This window comes from Sparus aurata, chromosome 2, assembly GCF_900880675.1.
Source record: "Sparus aurata chromosome 2, fSpaAur1.1, whole genome shotgun sequence".
NCBI lineage: Eukaryota > Metazoa > Chordata > Actinopteri > Spariformes > Sparidae > Sparus > Sparus aurata.
The window spans coordinates 16,912,550-16,937,058 of record NC_044188.1 but is presented as its reverse complement, the minus strand read 5'-3'; the positions used below and the strand labels follow the sequence as shown (position 1 = coordinate 16,937,058).

Here is a 24,509-nt window from a genome sequence, read left to right as displayed (position 1 = left end):
TTATTTTTTTGTGGGTGTGCTTCTGCTTGTTTGTTGAAGCAAGACAGGTTAACGTGTGCTTTCCTCCCTCCACCCCTTCCTCTCTGTGAGCTCCACTTCCCTTCTCTCCTGCCCTCCACACACCTTTACTTTTCCTTATGCCTGTTACTCCTCGACCATGTGAACGTTTCCCTCTCTGGTCACCGCATTGTGCTCGATCTCCTGTTTGACTTCGGCCTGACCATTGTCCGTGATCTCCTCCAACCCTCCCTGCTCTTATCAAGTCCACTTCCTGTGCTTCTTCTCTGGCTTTCTTCACGCCTGTGCTGCTGTTGTCCTTTACCTCCAATCCATAATCTGCCCCGCCATTCCTTGTGTTATGTTTGTATATCTAAGTTAAGTTGTTTGTCCGGACAGTGGTATCAACGTGACAGTGATAGAAATTTGGCACGAGAGCTGTTTCCACTGTGTTGGATTCCTAATCATTCATGAGCGGTTTAGTTTATTTAAAGCCACATTATGTAACTTTTACCCCCTAAAATAACTGCTTTTATGGTTCAATGTCTTGTAATGGTGTGAGTGGTGTCTCTGTCTCAGCCACTCCGCCCCCCTATCATTTGTTTCTGCACTATGTAACTTCAGTGTTGGGGGGCGCCAAATCGCACAAGATGCCAATTTCTGAATAATGTTGCTCTAATGTAAAAAAAAGATGGAAAAATGTATTTCATCAATATTCATCGCAATTTCAGATTTAGAATTTTTGCAGATTTGTTGATCGACTAATCGACAAATCACAATATATGCCGTTATATGCAATATTTTTCCACAACATTGAACAGCTGTTACGGCATCTTCAGCTTTCATATTGAAGAGAAAATGCAGCAGTGCTGTCATGGCAGCGGAGGCAGTGTGCATGGATACTTGGGAGGTGACTTCAGGGCTTTGACACGCAGACAAAAAATGCCAGCTCGCCGGTTTGGAAGTATGTTGAGTTTAAAGCGGGAGAAAATGGCGAGCCAAAGGATTTGAATGGGGCTCTGTGTTGTCTTTTCTTTAAGGAGTTGTGGGCAACACCACAAATTCACTTGGTCCATCGCTCAATCCAGTTTGCTTGGCTCGACTGGCTGAGTAAGCGAGCGATGATAATATCAAGAGATGGGTCCGATCTGATTCCGATACACAACGGCCGATACGGATACAGAATCCAACACAAAGGCTCTTTTCATTTTAATATTTTCATTATTATTGTTGGTATTGATGTAAGGTTACATCATGAGGCTAAAATAAATACATTATATATAGATAACGGCATTGAGTTTAAATGTATTCCAAAGGAATATGGATGGTGGACCATACCTGGTCTGTTGAGCTCCAACAGGCTACGCAATCCGACATTTTCCATGATATATAGTGGTTTGTCGAGTATAATGAAGTTGAGCAAGGTCTCTGTAATCCCTTTAGCCTTTGGGTTGTCTGCTAGAACTTTTTTTGCGAAAAGTGTCAGCGAGAGTCTTCTACCTGGTGGTGTATGTTTGGCTGTTGTCTTGCATAGCAGGTGCTTGATTGAGTGAATGACATCTATATCGCACCCAATACCGATGTAGGATCGGATCAGGCCCATCTCTAATGATACAGTGTATCCTGATATTTGAGCAGGAAAGTATTGTGACAAACTTCACACCAGATTATTTGATCACAGTTGTAGGGGAAAAAGCTCTTGTGGTTAGTTTGTGGTCATTTTATTTCCCCTCACACACATGAATGGGTGTGACTGTCTGTCCCAGGTCTCTGTCTAGCCCCTGATGGCATCAGAGGACAGACTGCTGGACTGCAGCGGTGACCCCCGATAAGGATACCATTCACTTCCTGTGACATCTGCCAATCAAGCCGGGCCAAAGAGCAGCCACATTAGACCTCGCTCATTTAAAGGTCGCCACTTTCTGCCGCTACTTCGGTTTCATATGTCTCAAAACAACTGCTGCTCCACAGAAGAAGCGAGCTGGTCGCGGACAATAAATGGCCTTGTGTCACGAGAAAATTGAGGCCGGCTAATCTGGCAGAGGATCAGCAGAGCAGAGCTAGTTTGAAATGGAAATTCCTTAATTCAGACCTCTTCCGGAACATATCCACAGCTCAGGACAGGGACTGTGTCATTTCCATTTATATGAGCAGCTTTGCATGGAGCAGGTTGGACATAATTGTTTGAAAATGGAGGAGTTTTAAGGACTTTTTATGTTTTTTACAAATGTCAAATGTCAGTAATTTTGCACTAACTTTCACCCTTCTTCATTGCGAGCACATCTCTGCAGGATACATCAGTGTATTTTTTAGTAAAAATATCACAAATTCTTTGCCTTATGCGTCTTAGTAGCCAACTGATGTCCCTTTGTAGAGAAAGTTCGTCACGGGCACATGGTGTCTTATCTGTGTCCTGAAATAAAGCCCCGAGCTGTTCAGGCACTCTGTTTGTGTTCCCATGCAACGGACTGCTCAGAAGACCACGCAGGAAGGGAGCAGTCCAACACTGTTTTTGATCTGGGCCGTGACAGTGCAGCATCAGTCTGGAGACATCTAGAATTGTTTTGGTGAATTTACGGCTGTTAGGATTAGTGAAACATAATCCAGAGCCCCAGTGGAATTCAGAAAGGAAACAGTATGAAGGCAAGATAATATCAGTCTTGTGCCATAGAAATGTAAAGTACAGCTGAGTTTAATAGGAAAGCAACAGACAACATAGCTGAAAACAACAAGAGTGTAACAGGTTGAGTGTATTGGTGTCTGTCTCTTGCTTTGAAAGGACTTAAAGTTTCAGCGTTAAAAGGCCTATAAGATCTTTCCTTTTGTGCTACTGTTGCTCTTTATCCTCAGGATCTACAATTATTTTTCAATTGTTGATGAATCTGTTGATTATTTTCTCCATCAATTGATTAATGTATTTGCTCTATAAGATGTCTGAATGTCTGGGAAAAAATGTTGATCGGTGTTTCCCAAAGCCCAAGATGACATCCTCAACTGTCTCTTTGTCCACAACCCAAAGATATTCAGTCAACTGTCACAGAGGAGTGACGATTAGGAGTTTTTCCCTCTAAAAATGACTAAAACAAATGACTTGATTATCAATATCACGGCAGTTTAATGTCACCTAAACCATTTCAGTGGTTTCATGCCTCACTGAAAGACTGCTGATGGTGTGGTTTGACCTGCTGGCAGTCAGGTTGGCCAATGATGACATCATGTGATTGTCTAAACAGAATCAAGGGAAATGTAGGGAGGCCATTATCCAGTAATCTGTACAGTGATCACCACTTGTGGACACAGCTGTTGCTGCTCAGCAAAACTTACATAGGCGGCCCTCAGACGATTACTGTGACACTATTACTGTCACTCTGTAGTGATGCCCTGACCTTTTATTAGAAAATAATACATATTAAGTGTAAACACAACATGGCAAACCATCTAGACTTGATAATGCTCTGATGTGCAAGAAACCATAGTTTCTACAGAGCTTTTGTGTGACCGCCAGCAACTTTTTTCTCTGTCTGTCTTTCTCTGCTCTGCCTCACGTGCACATTTTCAGTAATCGTCCAAATAAGAGTTCTCGAGCCTGAACAAATCCTTTGCATTGAAGTTTTTTTTTCTTTATGATTAGTAGTTTGTCGTTCTCAAAATGTACAAGACATACGTAAACATTCAATGACAATTAAATGTAACACGTTGACATAGAGCGACATGATAACATAGAAATGATAATAAATACATTCACGACACAGACAGTCATGGCCAACTCTGAAATAAAACATAAACATAATTTTTTTTTCTATGTTTTCCTGTGATAACAAGTTACATTTTATTTGTTTGCTCGAGATCACAAGTTATGATGTTAATGATGACAAGATAAATGTTGTTTTGAAGATAATACCAACATCATAAGATTCATAAGGGTGGATTTTTACACCCACACTGCTATGTGTGGGTGGTTTTTAGGAGTTTCAAAACAAACCATATGTACTTTTAATACATTTTTATCTTAAATAATGGGTACTCCTTAATCTGACAGTTGCTACACTTGTATGTGTGCGTGCTGGCATGGCACTGCTGACCTGATAAACTTCAGGCTATAAGGAATAACAAGCTTTTGTTTTCTTGTGATAACAGATTAATTCATCTTGTTATCTCAAGAGCACAAGGAAATCATCTTGTTAGTCTGGAAAACAACATTTGTTTTTCCAATATAATGACACACCCATGATCTAAGAGGTGACAATTAAAATTTTACTTGACTAAAATTGCATGTATAGCAGTATAATCAAATTTTAAAGTATTCCTTCTTAACCTATATTCTGACAAAGCAATACCTTGAATTATTCAGATTTTTTGTAAGTTGTTTAAAGGTGTTTTTATGAGCTGCATCACCATCAACGGCTTCATTCTGTGGCACTCCACTAATACTTTTGAGTGGTTGTTTGCACTGTGAGGTCTTAAGTTGATTAAATGTAGAGAAAACGAGAAAACACACTTTTTCCAATTAGTCAATGTATTCTGAGTGTTTGACCATGAAAGCAGAAGAGAAGCTGCATTTGTTTTCAGGCGATTATTGTTTTTTTATGTAAACAGCGTTTTGATCCGGTGTTTCCCTGCTGAGCAGTATAATGGGCTTGAGGCTTTGCACTTGGGAGCATGAACCGTAGAAGCAAAGGGTTTCCTTTTACTGTTTGATCTTCCTCCTGATGTGAATAACATCCATTATCACCATTACCTGGGTCAATAAGGCGAACCAGTGATGGAGAGGGGGGCTGTTACTGGTGGAGAAAGCTCCCAGGACTTTGTGCTGCTGTCATCGAGGCCATTTTGTGTGCGTTCACTGAGTAGCAGCAAATGATTGTTTGTGTAATGTAGCTCGAGCGAAGAAACAATCTGCAGCTGAGCCGCGTTGAATGATATCTTATTATCAACACTTTTTGTTGCCAAAGTGGGAAGGAAGGATGTTAATGTTCTGCTTTGTTCAGTCTTTGCTTCCCAGAACAATGAGAAAAATACACTTTTCTCCACATTTCTCCCCCAAAGGAAAACCATTTTTTGTTGCCTGCATCTCGGCTTCAAACGGGCAAACCAAATAATTGCTTTCAGAAAAACAGGTTTTCCTTATTTGTCCAGTTTCTTGCAACATTTTACATCATAGTTTGGTTTTACAAGAAACACACTATCGCTGATGTCCAACAGAGAGCCCGGGCACAATATCAGCCTTGTCTGCAGATGTGCAATGATGCGTTTCATCTGTAAGAGGGATGAACGCACACTGGACAGCTTTACTGTACTCTGATGTACTGCTCCATATGTGGCTGCAGGGCAAATCCATTCATATCAGGCCGTTTGGCGCTCACCTTTAGCTAACGCAGCATCTGAAGAGCCGGTTCTGCTCTCAGTGTTCACACCTACTGCTGCTCTAACAGTCTTTGAAGCTCCTGGATCAGAGGAACAGCTGCGTACACCTGGTGCCCTCATGGTCCTGACAACACACTCAGACAGGCACGGATAAACACACACACACACACACACACACACACACACACACACACACACACACACACACACACACACATACATACACACACACACACACACACACACACACGTGCCCACTCAGGTCAGTTCACTGTCACTACTTAATGACCTGTTGTCACCATGTGTTATTTTGGTTAAAGCAGGGTTACTGTTTCACTGCTGGCAACGCCGACAGCCTGCAGAACCAGAGAGTCTGAGCTCACTTTCTCTCATGTTCTACATGTGGACAATTAGAAAATGTTTCATTGTTGAGATGATAAACTTTACACCATCCCAGCAGCTGACAAGAATCACAAAAAAGTCTGCTGCCCATAACAAGTTGTGACTAAGCTGCGAGAAAAAGGCTGTTTTTTGTTATACTGAAGGGGTTACATGATCAAACAGCCGTCCTAAGGGTTTTCTAAGTTTTGCTCCTGATCTTCTTTTACACATTTTCTGGTTAGAATTATGTAATGAATTACACATGTGATGTTTTTCATTAACATTCCTGGAAGTTTCTGTAAAATTATCCTGAAATACCTTGACTACTTTTTTGATGCAAAAATAAGCCTACACATGACCTGTAACTGCAACTATTAGCTGGTGAACACAATGGGTCCACATCCTACATGGTCCAAGTTCAAGTTAGTTAACAATATCACTAAAAATGGACACTTTTTTTTGAGGAAATATTCAGATAATTTGCAACAGATTGCCATTTTGTGACCTCAAAACACCCCTGCTTGAGAGTAAAAGGGGCAAAAACTCCTTATAGTTCTTTATTTCCTTATTTTGGAATAACTTTTTCTATTTGAAATAGTAAAAAAAACAACAAATGATTAAGTGGAAAATCAGCCTATTCAAAGAGCAACATTCATAAAACTACATAAACTTGCATAATTTTCAAGTTTAGAACTTTAAAAACTGATATAAACCTTCTGGATCTGAAAACTTATTGGCTATACGATGCTTTAGATTTCTGAGGCTGGCGTGTGAGGAGAACGAAGAGAGATTTTTGTTATACATCACTATTGTAGGCTCTAGGGTGGGCATAGAAGCTCATATCTGCTCAAATGAGCTGTCAATCAAACAGCTGCCATCTCAAGATCTGCCACTTAATCATCTTTTCATAATGGAATACTGTTTTGGACTAAATTGATCTACTGGATATTTGGGATTTTTTTCAGTAAAAGATTAAAATTGTGATTGAGAAATGATAATTCCTACTAATCATTAATATCAAGTAACAGCAATATGTTGCGCTGCACTACGTTAGATCTTATCAAATGCCTCACCTATGTCCTGTTTACACATGTTCGCAGCCACAGTCATGGCTGATTTATACATCTTCAAATATCCACTTTCCTCATGTAGGTTTTTGTCACTGTGAAAACAGTTGATAAAACAACAAGGCAAGGCTAATGAGCACAGCGTAAGTAATAGTAAGTGTAAAAGCCTCAGCACTGGGGAAGGTTATTAGGCTTTGGCAGAAGCTGCTACCTGATCCCTGAGATAACTTTGATAATTGAGCCTGGAGAGGACAAGCTCCCCATTAAACCAATGTGCAAACAATGTGGGGACATAAATCATATTAAGAGCCTCTCATTTTTCTGACACTTGGAGAGCCGGAAAATTGTAAAATACCGCCAAAATGCCCTATCAGGTTAAATGAGTGACCCCGGGCCTTTTTTTCTTTATTGCAGTGAGAGGGGTTCAGAGGTTAATGTGGGGCTTGAGTCAAAATAAATGAAGATACAAACAGGACGAAGCGTTTTGTTGCATTCTCAGTCGAGCGTTTTGCAGGTTTGAACCTTGCACTCTCTGTCGGCCTGTTTCCTCTCTGACGTGTTGTATTCAGAGCACAGTTCACTTGACAAGAATTACAGGGCTGTTTATGCGACCCCTTCATTTGGAAGATATTTAAAAGTCAAGGAGAGCTGGTTTTATGAAGCTGGCAATAGGAAGAAAGCTGATCTGCTGTCCTTATCAAACCGTGAGGTCCTCCAGGGAGCAGCGCACTAAAGCACCAGTGTGATGGCGCATTATTGATCATCAAACTTGTCTAGTACTTTGCCTCATCATCACTTCTTGTCCGCGTTTATATTTTTAATTACAATACGTGTTTTATCCTTCCAGATCTTTTTGCTACACTTCAGAACACTTTAGTGCAGCGAGGTTGCAATAAATGTAAGTCTACTCTGTGTGATGACTTGCTCAGTTAAACTATGGTCACGGTTGAAACAACAAACCGAGCCAAACTGCACATTGTTGTATCAGGCCTGAAATAAACTCTGAAGCCATGTAAGACGTGGTGAAGAGGTGCAGGGAGCCGGTCCAGGGCTGAGGAGTTTGATTTATGCCTTTTATTGAATTTCTTATTCAAGCACAGCAGGGCAAGCAGCAGAAAAATACACTTGCAACTTTGTGTTTTTTCTTCCCCACAAGCATGCAGTCTGGACTTTTTGTACGTCTGCTTGGTGGACACAAAAGTAATAATTGCGGTTTGTGTTCATGGAGGTTTGTATGACTTTATATAACCTCTGAAACTGGACGGATCAGCCGTTTATCTAAGAATGGAGAAGAGAAAGTTGTGGTTTTGACACAGGAAGGGCTGTGATTCTTCTGTATTCTTCTGTCTCAGTTAAGTTTCAGACACGCTGCTGTGTGTAAAGTCCACCCTGTCAATAGACAAGAATCATCAATGTGGGACGTTTCTGCAAAATCACACGTTACGTTCAGCAGCACCGACTTCTTTTCCCCTACCTAGTGCCAATGTCTTCAGGCTTTCATTACAGTGGGGTTAAAGGAACAGGTCACCCTAAAATGAAGATTCAGACAGCTAAAGTTAAACAAAACAAACAAAAAACCAGCAACCAGTGAAGCACGATATAGCTTCAAGTCTATCTTTCAACATCCAATCCTAAATTGATTTTAAAAGACATAATTTAAACCCTCGATGCACAGTCGAGCTTACGCACTCACTTAAGATGAGGTGTGTGCTAATGCTCTAAGCTTAGCAGCTTCATTGTTTTGCTGTGAAGCTCCAGAAATGTTTTGTGGACTGAAAAAGTTCACCCGACTTTCGCTTGGCACGAGGTTGAGTAGTTAATGACAGACATTTCATTTTGGGGGGAACGGTTCCCTTAATTTTAGAGTAAGTCATGGTTCGTACAGCATTTTTAAATACACCTTTACCTCAACAGAGATACACAGTTAAACAAGCAGCTTAAAAGCCATCCTGACAGCCTGGATATGTGGATCTGATGGGTGATAAAAGCTGCATTTATGGGAAAATGAGGCTGGCTGTCTGTTTACCACAGCGACCAAGAGCACAAACCATACACAGCAAATGGCATTTGTTCTGTCTGCATATCAAATCAATGTCACAAGTAGTTTCTACAGTGCATAAATCGGTTTTGATATTAAAAGACAGTGAATGTTTTGATTGTATAAGCAGTTCTTTGCCAGTTTCTGTCTTTGAGGGAGAAACATTTGAATCCTGGAAATACTCCAGTTACCTTTTTTTCCCCCGTACTCTGGTTCAAAGGTTGTTTAGTGGCCTTGACTGGGACCAGCTGTTCCTTCTTGTCAGTCACACCGACTCCGATGTCAGAAACGATGGTTTTCTACACGGTGCTTTTGGCTTTAAGAAATAGTGATCATTCTTCGGCGTTGCAGGGGTGTGGAGTTTTACCAAAATGTTGAAATCGACACCATGGGATATGGTGGATGTGTGATATATGGGCCATATGTGTGTTACAGAATGCATCCGGGCCAAAATTCATTAACTTCACTGACATTGCAAAACTTCCACTTCGCTTATTTGTAAGAAAACTGTGTGATTTATGTTCATGAAAACCACGAAAAAACTCTCACATGAGGAACAGCTAAGAGTGTTGTTGTTTTCAGATGCCTAAGCAGTGTCTGCACTATCTGACAGAATACAACTTTAACAAGTTTGACCGCTGGAGAGTTTGTGACTCATATTTCAATCCTTAGTTACTGGTCCATTGTGAATGACCTGAGAAGATAGAGCTTGTTTAATACCTTAAACACTCAAATCTTACAGTGTCTCCACTCTTTTTCTCTTGAGGATGAGAGCTGAGGTTTGTCTCCGGCTCTTTAAGGAATGTAATAGGGTGAGATTATAGTGCTGTTATACTGTCACAAACAACACCAGTTACTCTCTAACCATGGGCCTCATATATAAATGTTCTTAGATTTATACCTGAACTCAGTGTGTGTGTGTGTGTCACTGCTGCACATTGTTCATAAAACTCATGCATAGTTCACCACAGGCTCGGAGGAAGATGCGTTCTAAACTGCAATACATAACATGCAGGAAGATCATAGACTTTGCTTTCAAATAAGATGATTTCCACACCAGAGTAAGGTTTTATAGATAATATACGTACATGGTTTTCTACTTAAGTCATTCTTGAAATCAACATGGATCAAATTTCTGTCTTATAAATGCGGCTCCCTGCATTGAATAGGTTGTCATTTTTAACATTATTTTTTGGCCTTATATATTTGATTAAAAAAAGGAGAAGAAGTCAGAGGGAACTTATATAACAAGGGCTCAGGCAAATAAGATGGCTTGAAAGAACCTAAAAGGGTATCTTTGTATCCACTATCATATATTTATCTTCAAAATGGTATCAAAGGAGCGAAGCTTTTAACATGATTCATCCGCAGAGCTGCAGGACATCGGCAAATCTGTGATCCTAGAGAGTGTCGATAAGACGTTAATGCAGCTGAAACCAAGATGTTAAAAAACAAAGGCAGCACCGGAGGAAATGGTATCTGACACTGATAAGATGGTAACAAGATGATGCTTCAAAGACAGGCCTGAATTTACCAAACCTACAGATGTGGGAGATGTGGTGTCCAGACTTTGGCATGAGGCACACCTGCAGAGCCGCCGGAGTACATGTGGAATCGTGGAAAACCTCGCTGTGTGATTGATTTTATCCAGCGTGATATACAATCCAGTGCATTCATGAGGACGGTTTATAGCGTTGCAGAGAAAAACCAGGCATGTGCTTTAGATTTGTGATGTGAAACTGAAGGTTTGTTTGAAACCAGAGCAGAAAGGGCAACTTCAGACTGTCTCCGCTTTCAATAATGTTTATTTTATCTATTTATTTTATTTTTTTAAGTTTGGGGTTCAAATCACTACGAAGACTTTTAAACTGATGTTGGAGAATGTTGAATAATTATTATATAATTAGGAATCACATGGAATGCCATTTCTTTGGTGTGAAATGTCAGGAATGTAGAAGGGTCTCTTCCTTCACTGGCAGCTGCACTTTGATTCCTGCTGGAGAGCATGTCTCTTTTTCATTCTGACGCTGTGACTTATGTGCTTCTCCCACCTCTCGTCTCTGCTCTGGGGTCAAACGCACACAGAGCCCCCTCTGTCCTGCCACTACATATTGCCAATGTGAGAAAATCACTCGCAGCTCGTCCTAGGGGCCTCTCCTTCTGCCCTCTGGTCTCTTAAAGATGAGATGTGATAGAGATGAGGCTTCAGCGCCGCTCGTTTACCAGGAACTGTGACTAATTTCTACAAAGGGCTAGTTACTGGGCTACTGTCAAGTGAAAGTTATATTACTATTAAACCCATCACATGCCCTCCGGTGCTTCTTTTTGTGGGAAGTCACCAACAAAGAAATTATGTTATGCAGGATGAATGCGTCTGTGATGGGTCGACAGTCTTAAGCCCTGAGTCTGGACTTCAGTGTGGACTTTGGACATCTTCGGTGGCTGAACATGAGTACAAGCGGATAAATCTTCAGCTTTAAGAAACAAGAACTCGATCTGCAAAACATGTTCGGCAAAACAAAACACAGAAAAACATATCCAAATACAGAATGTGATATAATCAAAAATTACGTTTCAGTACAATGTTTGCACAGGTCTTTTTATTTTGAAAACTGACCAAATGCTCTTTGCTGCTCTGCTGACTGACTTCCTGTCTTGGCTTTATATGCTCTGTGCAGCTTGAAGATTCTGCTTCATCACACCTTTGTCGGTGTGGTTTGACTGACAGGTGGGCAAAAAAGCAAACAATCTTGAAACTCTGATCAGATTTTGATTCACATGTTGCTAAACCCTGATCAAAGGTACGTTACTCATCTTTGTCCAGCTCGTCTGAGTCTCGCCCATTTGAAACAGTGATTAGAGCACGGACAAAACCCTGAATACAGAAATCTCTCGTCAAATGACCCAAAGTGTTTTAACTTGGGTTTTTTATTTTCTTTCCTGATGTGTTGTGAAACTGGCCAAGATGCTTGTTGTTCGTGTTGCATGTCTCTCGGTGTCATCGAAAGACTAGAGAGAGAGAGCTAGTGGAGGTTTGAGCTCTGCAGAGTTTGAGCTGCTCAGACTCTCGATGCGCTGATCCCTGGATGTGAAGTTGTCCTCTGGGAGCTGCACTGGCACAAGTGGAGACAAGAGGCCTGTCAGGATCTCTGTCTGTTCCCTGATAGTTCAACACCCTGCTTAATAATGGATGTTGTTTTCCTGAAATAATGCTCTGTGCTGGTCTAATGCACATTAGGATCCTTTTAACCTAATGCAACCTGTCAGCCCTCAGCCATGACACCATGCCTCTGACTCTACAGAGCTGATGTGTTTGCTGTTGCTTCACAGTGTTTACTTACAGTAGATCGTTGTTTGTATTTAACTTTAATGGTTTGCTCCTCACGCTCGTTTTACTGTTTGTCTATGGGATTATTGAGGTCTGAATTTATAGTCTCTTATGTCATATCCAAGAATATCTTTCAGCTTTAGTTATGCATCATTTTTATTTTCCACTTCACTATTTCGGTGCTTTTGAGTTCTTTCCCTCCTCTGATGATTGCTGAGATATTTTTTTCTTCGTCTATCTCGGTCACACCAGACATTCAGTAGAAAGTGGTCCGTCATGATTTGATTCAGCTTCATTAATTTTCATTTTAATCGGCCATTTCCAAGTGGAAACAGCTGATGCAAGTCAAAAGGAATCATTGTGTTCACGGCTCCGTCGCTTCATCACGCTGCACGCGGGACCTCAGATCAAAACATGTGAGATATGTTAAATTGATCTTTGTGATAAAAAGGCAAAGCTTTTGGCAAGTTAAGCATGTGAGCAAGAGATGAGTTCACAGCTGTTTTCTTGCAAAGAGCTTGAGATGACGTTTTTGTGATTAAGAACGGATTCCTTCAGGGTTTTGAGTTTGCGTGCTCTTTACATTTGACCTCTTCCTCCGTAAATCCTCTTCTACTGTACAAGGAATTTGAACTTCTGGAGCCAGTGTCTAAGACAGCCTTAAATAGTATCTTTACCTCTATTATGTATGCGATGTAATAGCTATTAATACAGGATGTTGTGGCTGGACATATCACATTGATGGATCATTGTTTTATTCATTCATAGTATAAATCGATGGGGTATCAAAAATGTGTGATGATTTGAGGGGATTTTGTAATGATTAATGCAGCTGGAGTTGGCCTATACATATAAAGAATGCTAATGCTCTCCATGAAGTTGTGGAGCCAGTTCCATTAGGCCTTTACAAGTTGTGTAAGAGGGTATGAATACTTTCTTAATGAAGCATACTTTCTTTGACACAAACAGAAGGTCTTACGTCCAAACCAGTGGGGTGTTACGAGAAGAGAAAAGCAGGTTTCCTCAATAGGGACAAAGTTATATTATGTTTATTTGAATGGGTAGACTTTTTGGTAACAGACCTCAGTGCAGCATTATTATTTAATATTATAGGTATCACGAGATCCCGACTTTTAAATATTGTGTCCACACTCTTTGGACATGGGATGGAACTGGAAAGGAACTGGAAATGGGATTGATTCTTGTTGCTTGATAATAAGGAAATGCCTGAAAATCAAGCAAGGATACCAAAGTCAAAGTTCAAGCTGATTAAAACCAAATTCAATGGATGCGGGTCGTATTGTTAATGCAGATTACTTTTAATGTTAACTCCACCAACTCTACAGTCATCGTCTCAAGTTGCCTGCAGGTCGTCAACATGAGAATCTTCCCAGTCTCTACCATCGTCCGATTTGGCTTTAAAGTTTCCCAGGATGTAACCTAGAACCTTTCGTGGGATCTTTAACTCCTGCCAGCTAATGACAAATGCACATAGGAATGCATTTGATTGTTGTCAGGGTTGTTGCCAGATTTATGTAAAGCATAGGAGAAATACTTGCTGACGGTATGTGACATGTGTAGATACACTCACACCTTTATCATGTAGGCTCACACGCTTCAAGATGCACATATATGTAACATGAGACTAAACGATACAGCCAGCACGTGTTGCCCATAAGCCATCACACCATTTGTCTTGGTACCACTGGCACTTTAATGAGGTCGAAACTTAGTTTAGCATTCAAGAGTCTGGTGCAGGTACATCCAATCACTTATGCACACACACACAAAGCCTCACAACCGTTCACGTACGCAAATATAGCAAACAGATGTCTTATCATGAAAGAGCGGTAAACGATTTTGTGATTCATTATCGCCACTTGCAGCCTCCACCTAAAAAGGAGAGAGCTGCTGCTGAGGTCCATACCCTGAGAGTCAATGGGTGAAAAGCTTTCAGTGTGTTTGTGTGTGTGTGTGTGTGTGTGTGTGTGTGTGTGCGTGTGCCTGCAATCTATCTTTAGCCAGAATATGCCAGCAGCGAGCAACGCACGTCTCATACTTGTGAAGCCATGTCATGGGACCCCTCTCTTGCTCTTTCTCTCTCTGTATCGGTACAATCAGCATCTTAAATAAATACTGTCCCTGTTGGCCTTTCCCATACTTCCGAAGCAGCTTGTGTTATTTTACTCCTGCCTGCTCACATAGTGGCCAATACGGAGACCATTTTGTCGTCTGGGACGTGGGAAAGAGGATGGAGGGGGCGTTCGTACCACCATGGGAGCAGGCATGAGGAAATGGCCCACAGAGATATACACATAGAAATCCAAGTAGGCATTGAGTTGTGAGATTGTTGTTTTTTAATATTATAGTGGTTTGGACATGGGAAGATGACCGCATCCCACACGGAGTCAGGAGTCATTCAACATACATTGTATTTTATATGTGTGTGTGTGGGGGGGCATTTCAAAATAGCTGAGTGTGGAAACTCTGAGTCAAGGGAAGAAGCTCTTGTCTTTTTGCCAAGTAGTTATCAAAGGCAGGGGAACAGAGTGAACTCTCTTCGGGGTGAAGCTGCTGAGGGAAGACCAAAGAGCTTATACTGAGGAGGGATTAGCCTCAGGTCAGTGAGCCTGTGCTGCTCCTCTGAGCTGAAGGCCTGCGGTCCGATCTTCACAGCTATGGTCTGAGACTGCTCATCACAAGTGATTTTGACGCTCTGTCACCCCACTCCACTCTGCACGGAGTCAGAAGATAATTTCTGAATTTTTGTTTTTGGGGGAATTTATCCTTAAAGATTCTTTTTTTTTTATTAAATTTTCTCTCCTACTTTCAGTCATGCAGACAGTTTTGGCTTTATTTGACCAGACTTCATCTCTTGAAGCTGTGAGAGAACACACAATTGCGTTAACCTCCTTTGCATTGGGGAGATCTCAGAGGTTGATATCTAATATTTTGGTGAACTGACCTTTTAAACACATTCACAGTCTTGAATTCTCTGAGCTTAAGTCACTGAGCTTCTCTGCTGGGCCCACTTGGCATTCGTTGCCTTGCTCGAAGGCTCCTTGCTCTAGCTGTTTACCATTTGTTGTAATGACCTTATTAGAGACTCATCCAGAGTTTTCTGACCTGTTGTATAAGTTGTAAGACAGCAGAGCACCCTGAGAGATGGATTGGTGTGCTGTGAAGAGATCCAGGTCTGGCCTGAGCTGATCTCCGCGACAGGTGGTCTGTTGAAATGGAATCTAGTATCGGATCACCAGGAGAAATCAGAGAGCGACGTGACTCCCTCCCTTTCTCCCCTGTTGTGTGGTCCACTCTGATCCTCTCCACTGTATTTACATTCTTCCCATCCTTCGTCTCCGCTGCCTTTTGGAAATCGTTAATTCTGATGGCATGTTGACTGCAGGCATTTGGCTCCAGCACCCTGGAGATGAGTGCGTGTCTGCCTGTGTGTGTTAAGGAAAGTGTCTGGCAGGTCAGCGTGTGACAAGTTGACCTTGTTTTCTCTCAGGCATCGTGGGAATGTGCAGTTTGGTTGCTGCAGCTGTCACTGTCCATCGCATTGTGTCTGCACACAGCAGTTAGATCATCACCTGAGTGCCACACAGACTCCATACAGAGGAGCACTCCGTTAGATTACTCGTGTTAACAGTTTTTTCTTCTGATGTATTGATCTGTTTTCAGTCTACAAAGATTCGTAAAGTGTCTACGTCATATGATACGATAACTTCTCAACTCCAACCCGGATCATGTCATTGTCTCACCACTACCTTAACAACATGCCCCCCACCAACACAGTCTCCTTTGGTCTAAAACCCAAAGAACCCAGAATGTTTTTCAATTAAAATGAAACAAAACTATGAAAGGCAGCAAGTTAATCTCAGTACTCTGTGGGATTTGCTCGTAAATTTCTAAGGAAATACTCAGGTGCCTGGCAAGAAAATGCAATTTTACAACCTGGAATACCCAAGATTGAGAGTAACAGGATTAAAAACTCCTTATAGATCTTTATTACCTTATTTACACTAACGGGTTGCATATTAAATGGTTAAAACAAGTACTTGGGTGGAAAAAGATTCTATTCAAAGAACAAAAACTGTAATAAACTATACATTACTGTGTTTGAAATCTCATTGACTACGCGATGCATCAGTCATCTGGAAGCTGGCCTGTCAGTGGCTCAGGAGAGAGGAGAAAGAAGAGGGAATGGGTCATTGGTCTACACCCTCACTCATTGGTCATTGTAGGCTCTAGGATGGGCATAGAAGCTCATATCTGCTCTAACAAACTGTCAATCAAAACGGCTGCCACCTCAGGATCTCCGGTGTAGCGGTATAATCGTGTCTGCATTGAAATGAGAGTCAAGAAGTCAGTTTTTGTTGGAGTTTGATGCATTACTGAAACACTCAGGTACTTTATTGATGAGCCGGCAAAACTTCACAAATGTTTATTTTTATTTGTTTGTTTGCTGTTCAAATAGAATCAGAGGAATCTCCAGTAAGCTTTCTAATGATGTATTGCACGACACACTTAATTTGAGGTGTTTGCCTATTTTCCTACCTGTGTTTGTATTGTCTGGATGTACTAGCTGGAGTTTTGACACAATATGGTGCGTCTAGTTTACATATCTGCACACTTCCTGTCTTGATCCATTCGCACCAAACACTCCAGAGGTTAATTCCTGTAATCTCTCCAGAGTGTAGTTTTTCTAGGTGCTATTTCTGTTGGATGTTGTTGGAAGGTCCTCTTAACGCCAAGAAAAAGTTACTGTGTGCAGCCAACGCAGCGGTAGCAGAGCCAGCAGCAAGACTAGTTGTAGAGATGTCTTCCATTGATGTAACCTCAATTAGATCACATGAGTCTTCATTAATAAATGAGGCTGAGGCTCGCTAACTGGTTACGACTAATGCAAACAAACAAGATAAAAGGAAGCATGCATAATTATAACGAAAGAGTAAAACACACTGGGTCAAAGTGCCTGGTGTCGTGGGGGGTGGGGGTGGGGGTTATGGAAAGTTCCCTAATGAGCTCCGTCGTTCTCTGTGGATCAAAGAAGCTTTGAATTCTCTGCACAATTACAGCTCGCAGGCTTGTTAGCTAGATCTTTAGACATTGCAAAAAAATAATGGCTGCACACAAATCATCTTTATTCATGTGCCATTCTTTTTATTTGAGTGGCTTTTTTCATGGCATTATAAACCATCCTCCATGTTGAGTTTATGGAAGAAATGTGTCCGCTGTGCCAGGAGCGGTGTGAGTCACTGACAGTCCTTTTTGGTCTTGAATGCTTGATTAAAGCCCTGTGTGATGTGTGCTGAAATGCCCTTTGGTGCGTCACAGGGCTAACGTGATTGATGAATGTGTGACAAGGCCTTTGGTGTGATCGTTTTCGAGAGTTTCTCGTTACATTCCTTTGCACCGTTTAGCAAAAGTTGACCCAAACTAAGTGGGGCTACTGTTCTGGTAGAGGATCTGTGAAGGCAATTTGGCTGCAACTGCCCTTCCTTAAAATATGTCTATGAAGACTCCTAGTCTTCCAGGAGGAAGGATTTGCTGTATTTACTCTTTAAGACTATATTTTCATAAACTGATGCCACCAAGTTCACTCTTGATGCAATCTTTCATGCATTATATCTTGGCTGCACAGCTTTTTAACTTCTTTTATAATCAGATATTGAATATTTGAACCCAAACATAATAATGTAGACTGATGAAACATGAAGGGATGATTCCTTTTCACAGGAAATATAAACACTAACTAACTTGATAGGGACTATCTAAAAGATAAAGATCTGAGAGCTTGTTGAGAGGAGTGAATCCACCCTGAAAGGAACAGATGCCTTTGTGTGAAATGACTCGACTAAACTTCATATCCTGCAGCCAGTCGGGAGAAAAGCAAGTGGAAGGTCATGGAGTATGAAGCTTTTCCTCTCACCACGCTGAGTGAGAGTCGTTATCTTCAGCTTGATAACGTTTCCTCCTCTCTGCAAGATACTGCAAGTGTGCCATTGAGGGATTAGTGTGAGAAATGTCAGAGGCTGCAGCAGCCCGCAGTGAACCAAACACCCACTTCTTCCTCACACGTCTCACTCTGCCACCTTGATTCCTCCCCCCGCCCCGCCTCTGTCGTTTCATTTTCTCCCGTCTCTCCTTCGTCTTTTATCTGTTTTCTCATGTTAACTCTATTCACTCGTCTCGGACCTATATAAATCCTGACAAAGCGCTGCCTGACTGAGGCACTGTTTTCCCATGCTCCCTCTCACTGTCTCACCCTGTCATGAAGTAGGACTGCTGCTATTTCTGGTGCCAGTCGGGTCAGTGCACTGTAATTCTGTTGTCTCATGTAAGCAAACAGGATTTGATAGGCCATTGTTATTCTTAGACGTGATAGCGTCCCCGAGCTGTTGCTTCATTTCAGCAGAGTGGCTGAGGGGAAATATTTGCCGCCAACAATTTTGATGACTGGCAAATTGGTTTGAGTCAATCTTTAAAATGATTCCGGCTTCTTAAATGGGAATATGTTCTGGTTTCATTGCGCCTCTGTGACATTTGTGGAGAAAAGACATTTAATGGATACCTGTTGTGCTTTTTCTAGTCATTCAGTGTTTTGATATCGGTTCTTAGGCATGTAAAACATCTTGAAAGTTGAAAAGGCTGAAGTCTGCAACAACAGAAGCTCCTCTCTCCCACAGAAAACACTGTGCCTGAAATGCCTCATCAGTAGTCCCGCCATTAATTGGTGACGTTGTGACATCACACTATGTCACCATGTCACACATTTGCATCATTTCTGCCTAGTGGCTAGTTTGGCACACAAGACTGGATTTAGTACAGCAGCTCTGTTGTTAGCGCTGCTTGCTCAGGCGTGTGTGGGCTGTCCAATCAGAGGAAACCTGGAATTCAGGAGGAGGAGCCTAACATGAGCTAAAACAGAGCATGTCACTTGTGGCACTGGACCTTATGAGAAAACTGATGGGTTTTTGGAACACTAAAGCATGTAAACCTGTTCTGTTAGTAACACAAAATAAAATTAAGACATGAAAAGGAGCATAATATGTCTCCTTCAAGGATATCATCTTTGGAGAGACAGTAGAAAAAATATAATATAATTGACAATGAAAATAATTTGAAGTTGCAGGGATTTGGTTTCAAGTAATACACACTTTGGTGTTTTTGCTGTGTTTCAGCGCACACCAGCCAGAAAGTAAATGAATCATATAATTATAATTAAATGTAACACAGCCCTTTTTAAAATTATATGCTCCCACGTTTTGTCTAAGCTCAGCCGGCAATTAAAACACACAAACACACACACACGGGGAAGCTACATGTCCTTCCTTTTAATACAATATTCATACTCATCCTTTTATGTCTTAGCTCAATGGAGAGCCTCTTCTTTGGACGACATGCCAGAAGTAAATTAAACATGAATTAGAGTCTAAGCAGGGGGAATCCTCGGTATGTAAATATTAATACAGCACCTTAAAATCCGACCCTGTGACAGAAGAAACACGTTATATAAGGACTCTGTAATGCAAACAAATCTAGTGGATAAATGGATTCTTGACTTCATCTTTCCTTTTAGAGAAGGCAAGGAGGCGGTTGTTGAATCGCTGAAATAAGATGTTGGAAACTGGTGAATGAAACATAGAGTAGGATGTGTGTCATGTGCTGGTTGTGCTCCCAGACATTTGCAAACCATGTAATGATGTGTTTAGTGCTGGAGACGAGTCTCAAGTTCAGGTCATCTGCAAGTGTGTGTGTGTGTGTGTTTGTGTGTGTGCGTGCGTGCGGCAGATCCTTGTGCACATATGAAGGGCTCATCCCACTTCATAACATCCAGACAGGCTAAAAGATCTCAGAGTGTGTGTGTGTGTGTGTGTGTGTCTGTGTGTGTGTCTGCTTTCCTCTGACCTCAGCGATCATCCTGTCAGACGCTGCTGCCGCTGCGGCTTTGATCTGATTCTTTTTTTATTTTCCAGATTTGAGGAGGAAGAGCTTTCTTCAGGTTTTTTTTTTATATCCACAGGCTGCACGGTCTGAGGAAATCAGTGCCGGTCTGTCCATCCATATGAAAAATGTCATGGCAGTTTGTCAGCCTCTTCACCTCACATTTGCTCTGGGTGTTCACGGTGATTTTCCTGACCTTCCTTCAACATTTCCTGTTTTTTACACGACAAACAATCCGACTTAATCAACAGAGTGTCGTGATATGTGTTCAGTATATTCATGGTGCCCAGAGGATGAAATGTCACCCACCACATATTCAGTACTGTGTTGACAAGCATTTTAACTTTAAGTCGTGTATCAAACATTTCACTCTCTTGAGGCTGCAGGTATGGCTCTAATCTCGTCAGTGCGGTACAGCAGCTATATCAAGATGTTTATATGTTTTATTGTCACAAATCAGTTATTTCTAATATAGAATAGGAAATAAACTTGTCATCTCCTATATTTAATTGGACACACCTAAATCACTGGTCCCCAACCCAAAAAGTTTTTTAAAAAGATACACAGTAGGCCTTAAACATGGCACTTTATCATTGGTAGATAGAAAAGATATAAATTATGGATCATCACTGGTGCAGCCAGTCGGGTTTAGAAGTCACATAATCAGCTGAATGATGTATTCCTGGGGTTCTGGTTCATTGAAATCAATACATGCATAAAAAGAGAACAAAAGAAAGGACAAAAGTGAATCACTGTGGAACAATGTTGTGTCACCTCCCTGTCAGATTAATGTCACAAAGAGTGCAGGCCGGTAATCTGCTTTGAATAGCAGTTAACGTGCTGAGCCTGGACGTCCCCTCGTCTCCCTCGCCTTTGACAATCTGTGGTCTGGGCCAGTTGCCAGAGGAAGGCCAGGTCGTCTGCAGCCTGTCACCTTAATGGACAGGAAGTCAGACCAGATTTGAGCCTTTGAACGACCACATGGCACATCTGATCAGTGTACTGTTCCTGTCAGAGGAGGAGACATTTAAATGATATGCTCAAACATGTTTCAAAATAAATTATCCAGACACCTTTACTGCCAAGGTGGTTTTCTCTACATGTTCTCATAGTAAGAGACCTAGTGAAGAGATTTTACTGGTGTGGATGAGCAGCTACAGCAGCTCAGAGCCTGTCAGGAAGTGTTGTTATCACAACTCTCCACAGACAGAAACTGATTGTGTATCCAGACAAAAGGCTTTGCCTTTGTTGTAGACATAACACTGTCTTTGATCCCTCTCTGCCTCTGCTCTACTTTACAAGAGGTGTTTGGGGGGTTATTGTGTCTTATCTTTAAGAGCACCTAATTTCGCTGTGCCTTTGAATACAATCCATGTTCTTTGTGGGATGAGCCGTGTTTTGAACAGCTGAGCCGAGACGTTGATTTCCGTCGAGAGATCACCTGCAGCTGTGACTGGGGGCCTATTTGAAGCTCGATTATCAGCGCCGACACGTTAATTGAGATGTTTTGCGTGCTCCTGTGTGTATGCGTGTGACCCTAGACTCAGTTAACTCAATAAATCAAAGCAGAGTATCCCTTTTAACTGCAGTGTTTCTCTAATAAGTCTTGATGTGTCTTTCTGCAGGAATATAAACAGTGCCGTTCTCCTAAGGGCTTTCCTCGAATCCTCTGAGGAACTGAATGCATTCTTGTTAAGCGGAGCCTTTTATTTGAACTTTGCCTTCAGGTTTTCTGTCTGATCGCATCGTATGATAATCATACACTGCACACAAGGCTGTCACATCGTTACTGAAGATGCAAGTCATCTTGTTATGGAAAATGTTTTTTGTTTTCTCCACGCATCATCGTAGTTGGAGTTTCCATATGTTCAGAATCCCTCTCCTCGGGGTCGGGGGTCATAAACAGATATTCACTACAGTGGACAGAGCACATTCCCCGCTCTTGTGGAAATCACACTCTCGCCATGTGAAATTTTTGTCTCTGGGTCAAACACACACACACACACACACACACTTCGGGGGAAAGAATAGTATTTGCTGAGGGGAGCTCATAAACCTGGAGAGGCCCAGGTTTCCCAGCATGCTGCTGTCAGAGGGGGATGATCAGCTTTATTCTGTCATACTGATTTAGGACTATTATCCAACGGACTCCAACGTCTGCTCTCTCATTATCGGGGAGGATCGATGCGAGGCCTTGGAGCGCCAGCCGCACTGATTGATGGACTGTGGCGATGAAAACGGTCAAATTACTAACGAGATTTGATTGAGATCCCCACGAGCAAACAGACTCCAGCTGTCAGACAGGACGGGCAAACATTCTGTCTGATGCCAGCCTGAATCTGAATTTTTCATTCCTTTCGCGAGTCCCGTCTCTCACTGCGGGTAGGTCCTCAGGTGGGGGGGATGGGATGCCGGCAGTGAGTCAGCGTTGTGCTTTCCATCGCTAATGGCCAGGAAATGTCTATGTTGGAGAGTCTAATTGGATTTCTTTAACAGGAAAGCATCCGTCCAGCTCCATTAGCCAGCGGTAAACAGCAACACACAGCAGAGGGGGAGGCAGGTGGGAGAGACAAGGGGGGGAAGAATATCGAAGAGGTGAGGTGAGGGAGAGATGGGGGGGGGAGTTTATTGTTGATTCAGGTCAAGGAACAGTCAGAGGCTTAGTTTGAGGGAGAAGCAGGAAATGTTTGTCATCTGTGCAGATGATGGTAGAATGAAATGCCATGGGAGACTCAGGGAGGTGTGTTGGTAATAAGATCGTTAAAAAGCAGCCCGATGTTATTCATTTAACTACGAGACGACGCATCTGATCTTCCATGAATGAATTGTCTTTGGTTACCAGAGACAGGGCAACAGTGTATTTTAAAAAAAATCTAGTAAAACAATTGAATAATTTATGACCTCTGCTAAAGAGGTTATGTTTATTTGTGTCCGTCATCAGGATTGCACAAAAACTACTGAGCAGATTTCCATGAAACTCGAGGATCGAGGATGGGCTCAGAACAGACTGCATTAACTTTTGGTAGGATCCGGTTAGAGGGACGGATTCAGGAAACTCTGTCTCGCATTTCCTTTAATTCATTTTTTCTTAATTGTTTTTATTAATAAATCTAATCTATTAATAAATCTGCTGATAACTTGAACAATTAATCAATAATTAACTTAACTGTTACTTGCAGCCCTCGTTTAACCAAATGATTGTTTCTAATGTCAAACATAAACTTGCAAAATGATATACAGTGTAAAAAAAAAAGTGTCTTTTTTGTGTCTGCTGTGCTTTTTGAGTAGAAAAAAGGGTCATCGGAGGACACAGATGAACCACAATTCCATTCTTCTGAGCAGCACTTGACATAAACGCAGATACTTTCCCGCCGTCGCCTCTTTCCTCTTTCACCATAAGAGCTACATTCACCAACACAATGAATAGACGCTCAGGAAAAGCTAAATCAAACCGTGCAGCCTCGTCACCTCCAGGCTACAGCTCTCGTTGGCATCTCATACATCTACTGAAACATGTGAAGTGTAAATGGGGGTCCCTCCTATAGATTAGCAGGATGAGCCACAGCGAGGGACCCTGGAAGGGGAAAACCAGTCGTTCCTCAGAGACAGATCATGGAGGAACAGTGGGGCTACTATGCTGCCTGTAAATTGAGCCTTTCTTCCTGCGAGAGGGTGACATGGTGGAATGCAGCACATTAATGTGGACATGGGTGGGCTTCTCATTCCTGTCATAGCATCTCTCTCTCTTCGCTTTGACCGACCATAACTTTCTCCCCTCGTCTTTTGCCTCCGTGCCTTCCTTGAGTTTGTGTCAACAGGGTGTGGACGCCGAAGTGGTTTGTCTCTAAAGGATAATTCATGTTCTTGTAAGGAGGGTAGTGATTAGTCTCAGCAACCCATTTTTCAGTTCAGTCCATTGACGCTTTATTGGCACTATAGACCAAGATGAATTTGTTGCAGATAAAATTGGTGTTGGCATGTATTTTAGTAGATAGATAAGATGACATTAACACAAAACATGAATGTCCCTGGTTGCAGCTCAGCTGTGAGTGAAAGACTTACACCAGCCTTAGACTGTGTAAAACATGGATGTAGATGACGATTCGGAAGGGCTGCGTTAAGCTGACATGATGGACATGATTTTTGAAGGAAAGGAGGAAAATTGAACACATTTAATGACATGTTAATCAGTAAAATTTACCAGCAGTCATACTGTCTTTTTCTTTTTCAGTGTGGGCTGATGTGGAGGTGAACATGGAGGACAGAGTGGAGGCGTACTTGGGGGAAGAGGCTCGGATCAACTGCATGTTCACATCGGCTGAAGGTGTCGGTGCATTGAGGATACACTGGTTCTTTGTGAGTCTCATCAAGCCTGAAGCACAAG

General features: G+C 41.9%; 1 protein-coding gene across 5 annotated transcripts in view; it reads left to right on the top strand.

The window, feature by feature from the left end:
• The window catches only part of mcamb (melanoma cell adhesion molecule b), a 38,558-nt gene that overhangs the window by 1,725 nt on the left and 12,324 nt on the right, over window positions 1-24,509 (top strand). For all 5 annotated transcript variants that reach the window (XM_030399104.1, XM_030399127.1, XM_030399112.1 and 2 more), the window contains exon 2: window positions 24,357-24,481. In XM_030399104.1, coding sequence (XP_030254964.1) covers window positions 24,357-24,481 — 125 coding nt within the window. The remainder of the gene's footprint in view (window positions 1-24,356; window positions 24,482-24,509) is intronic.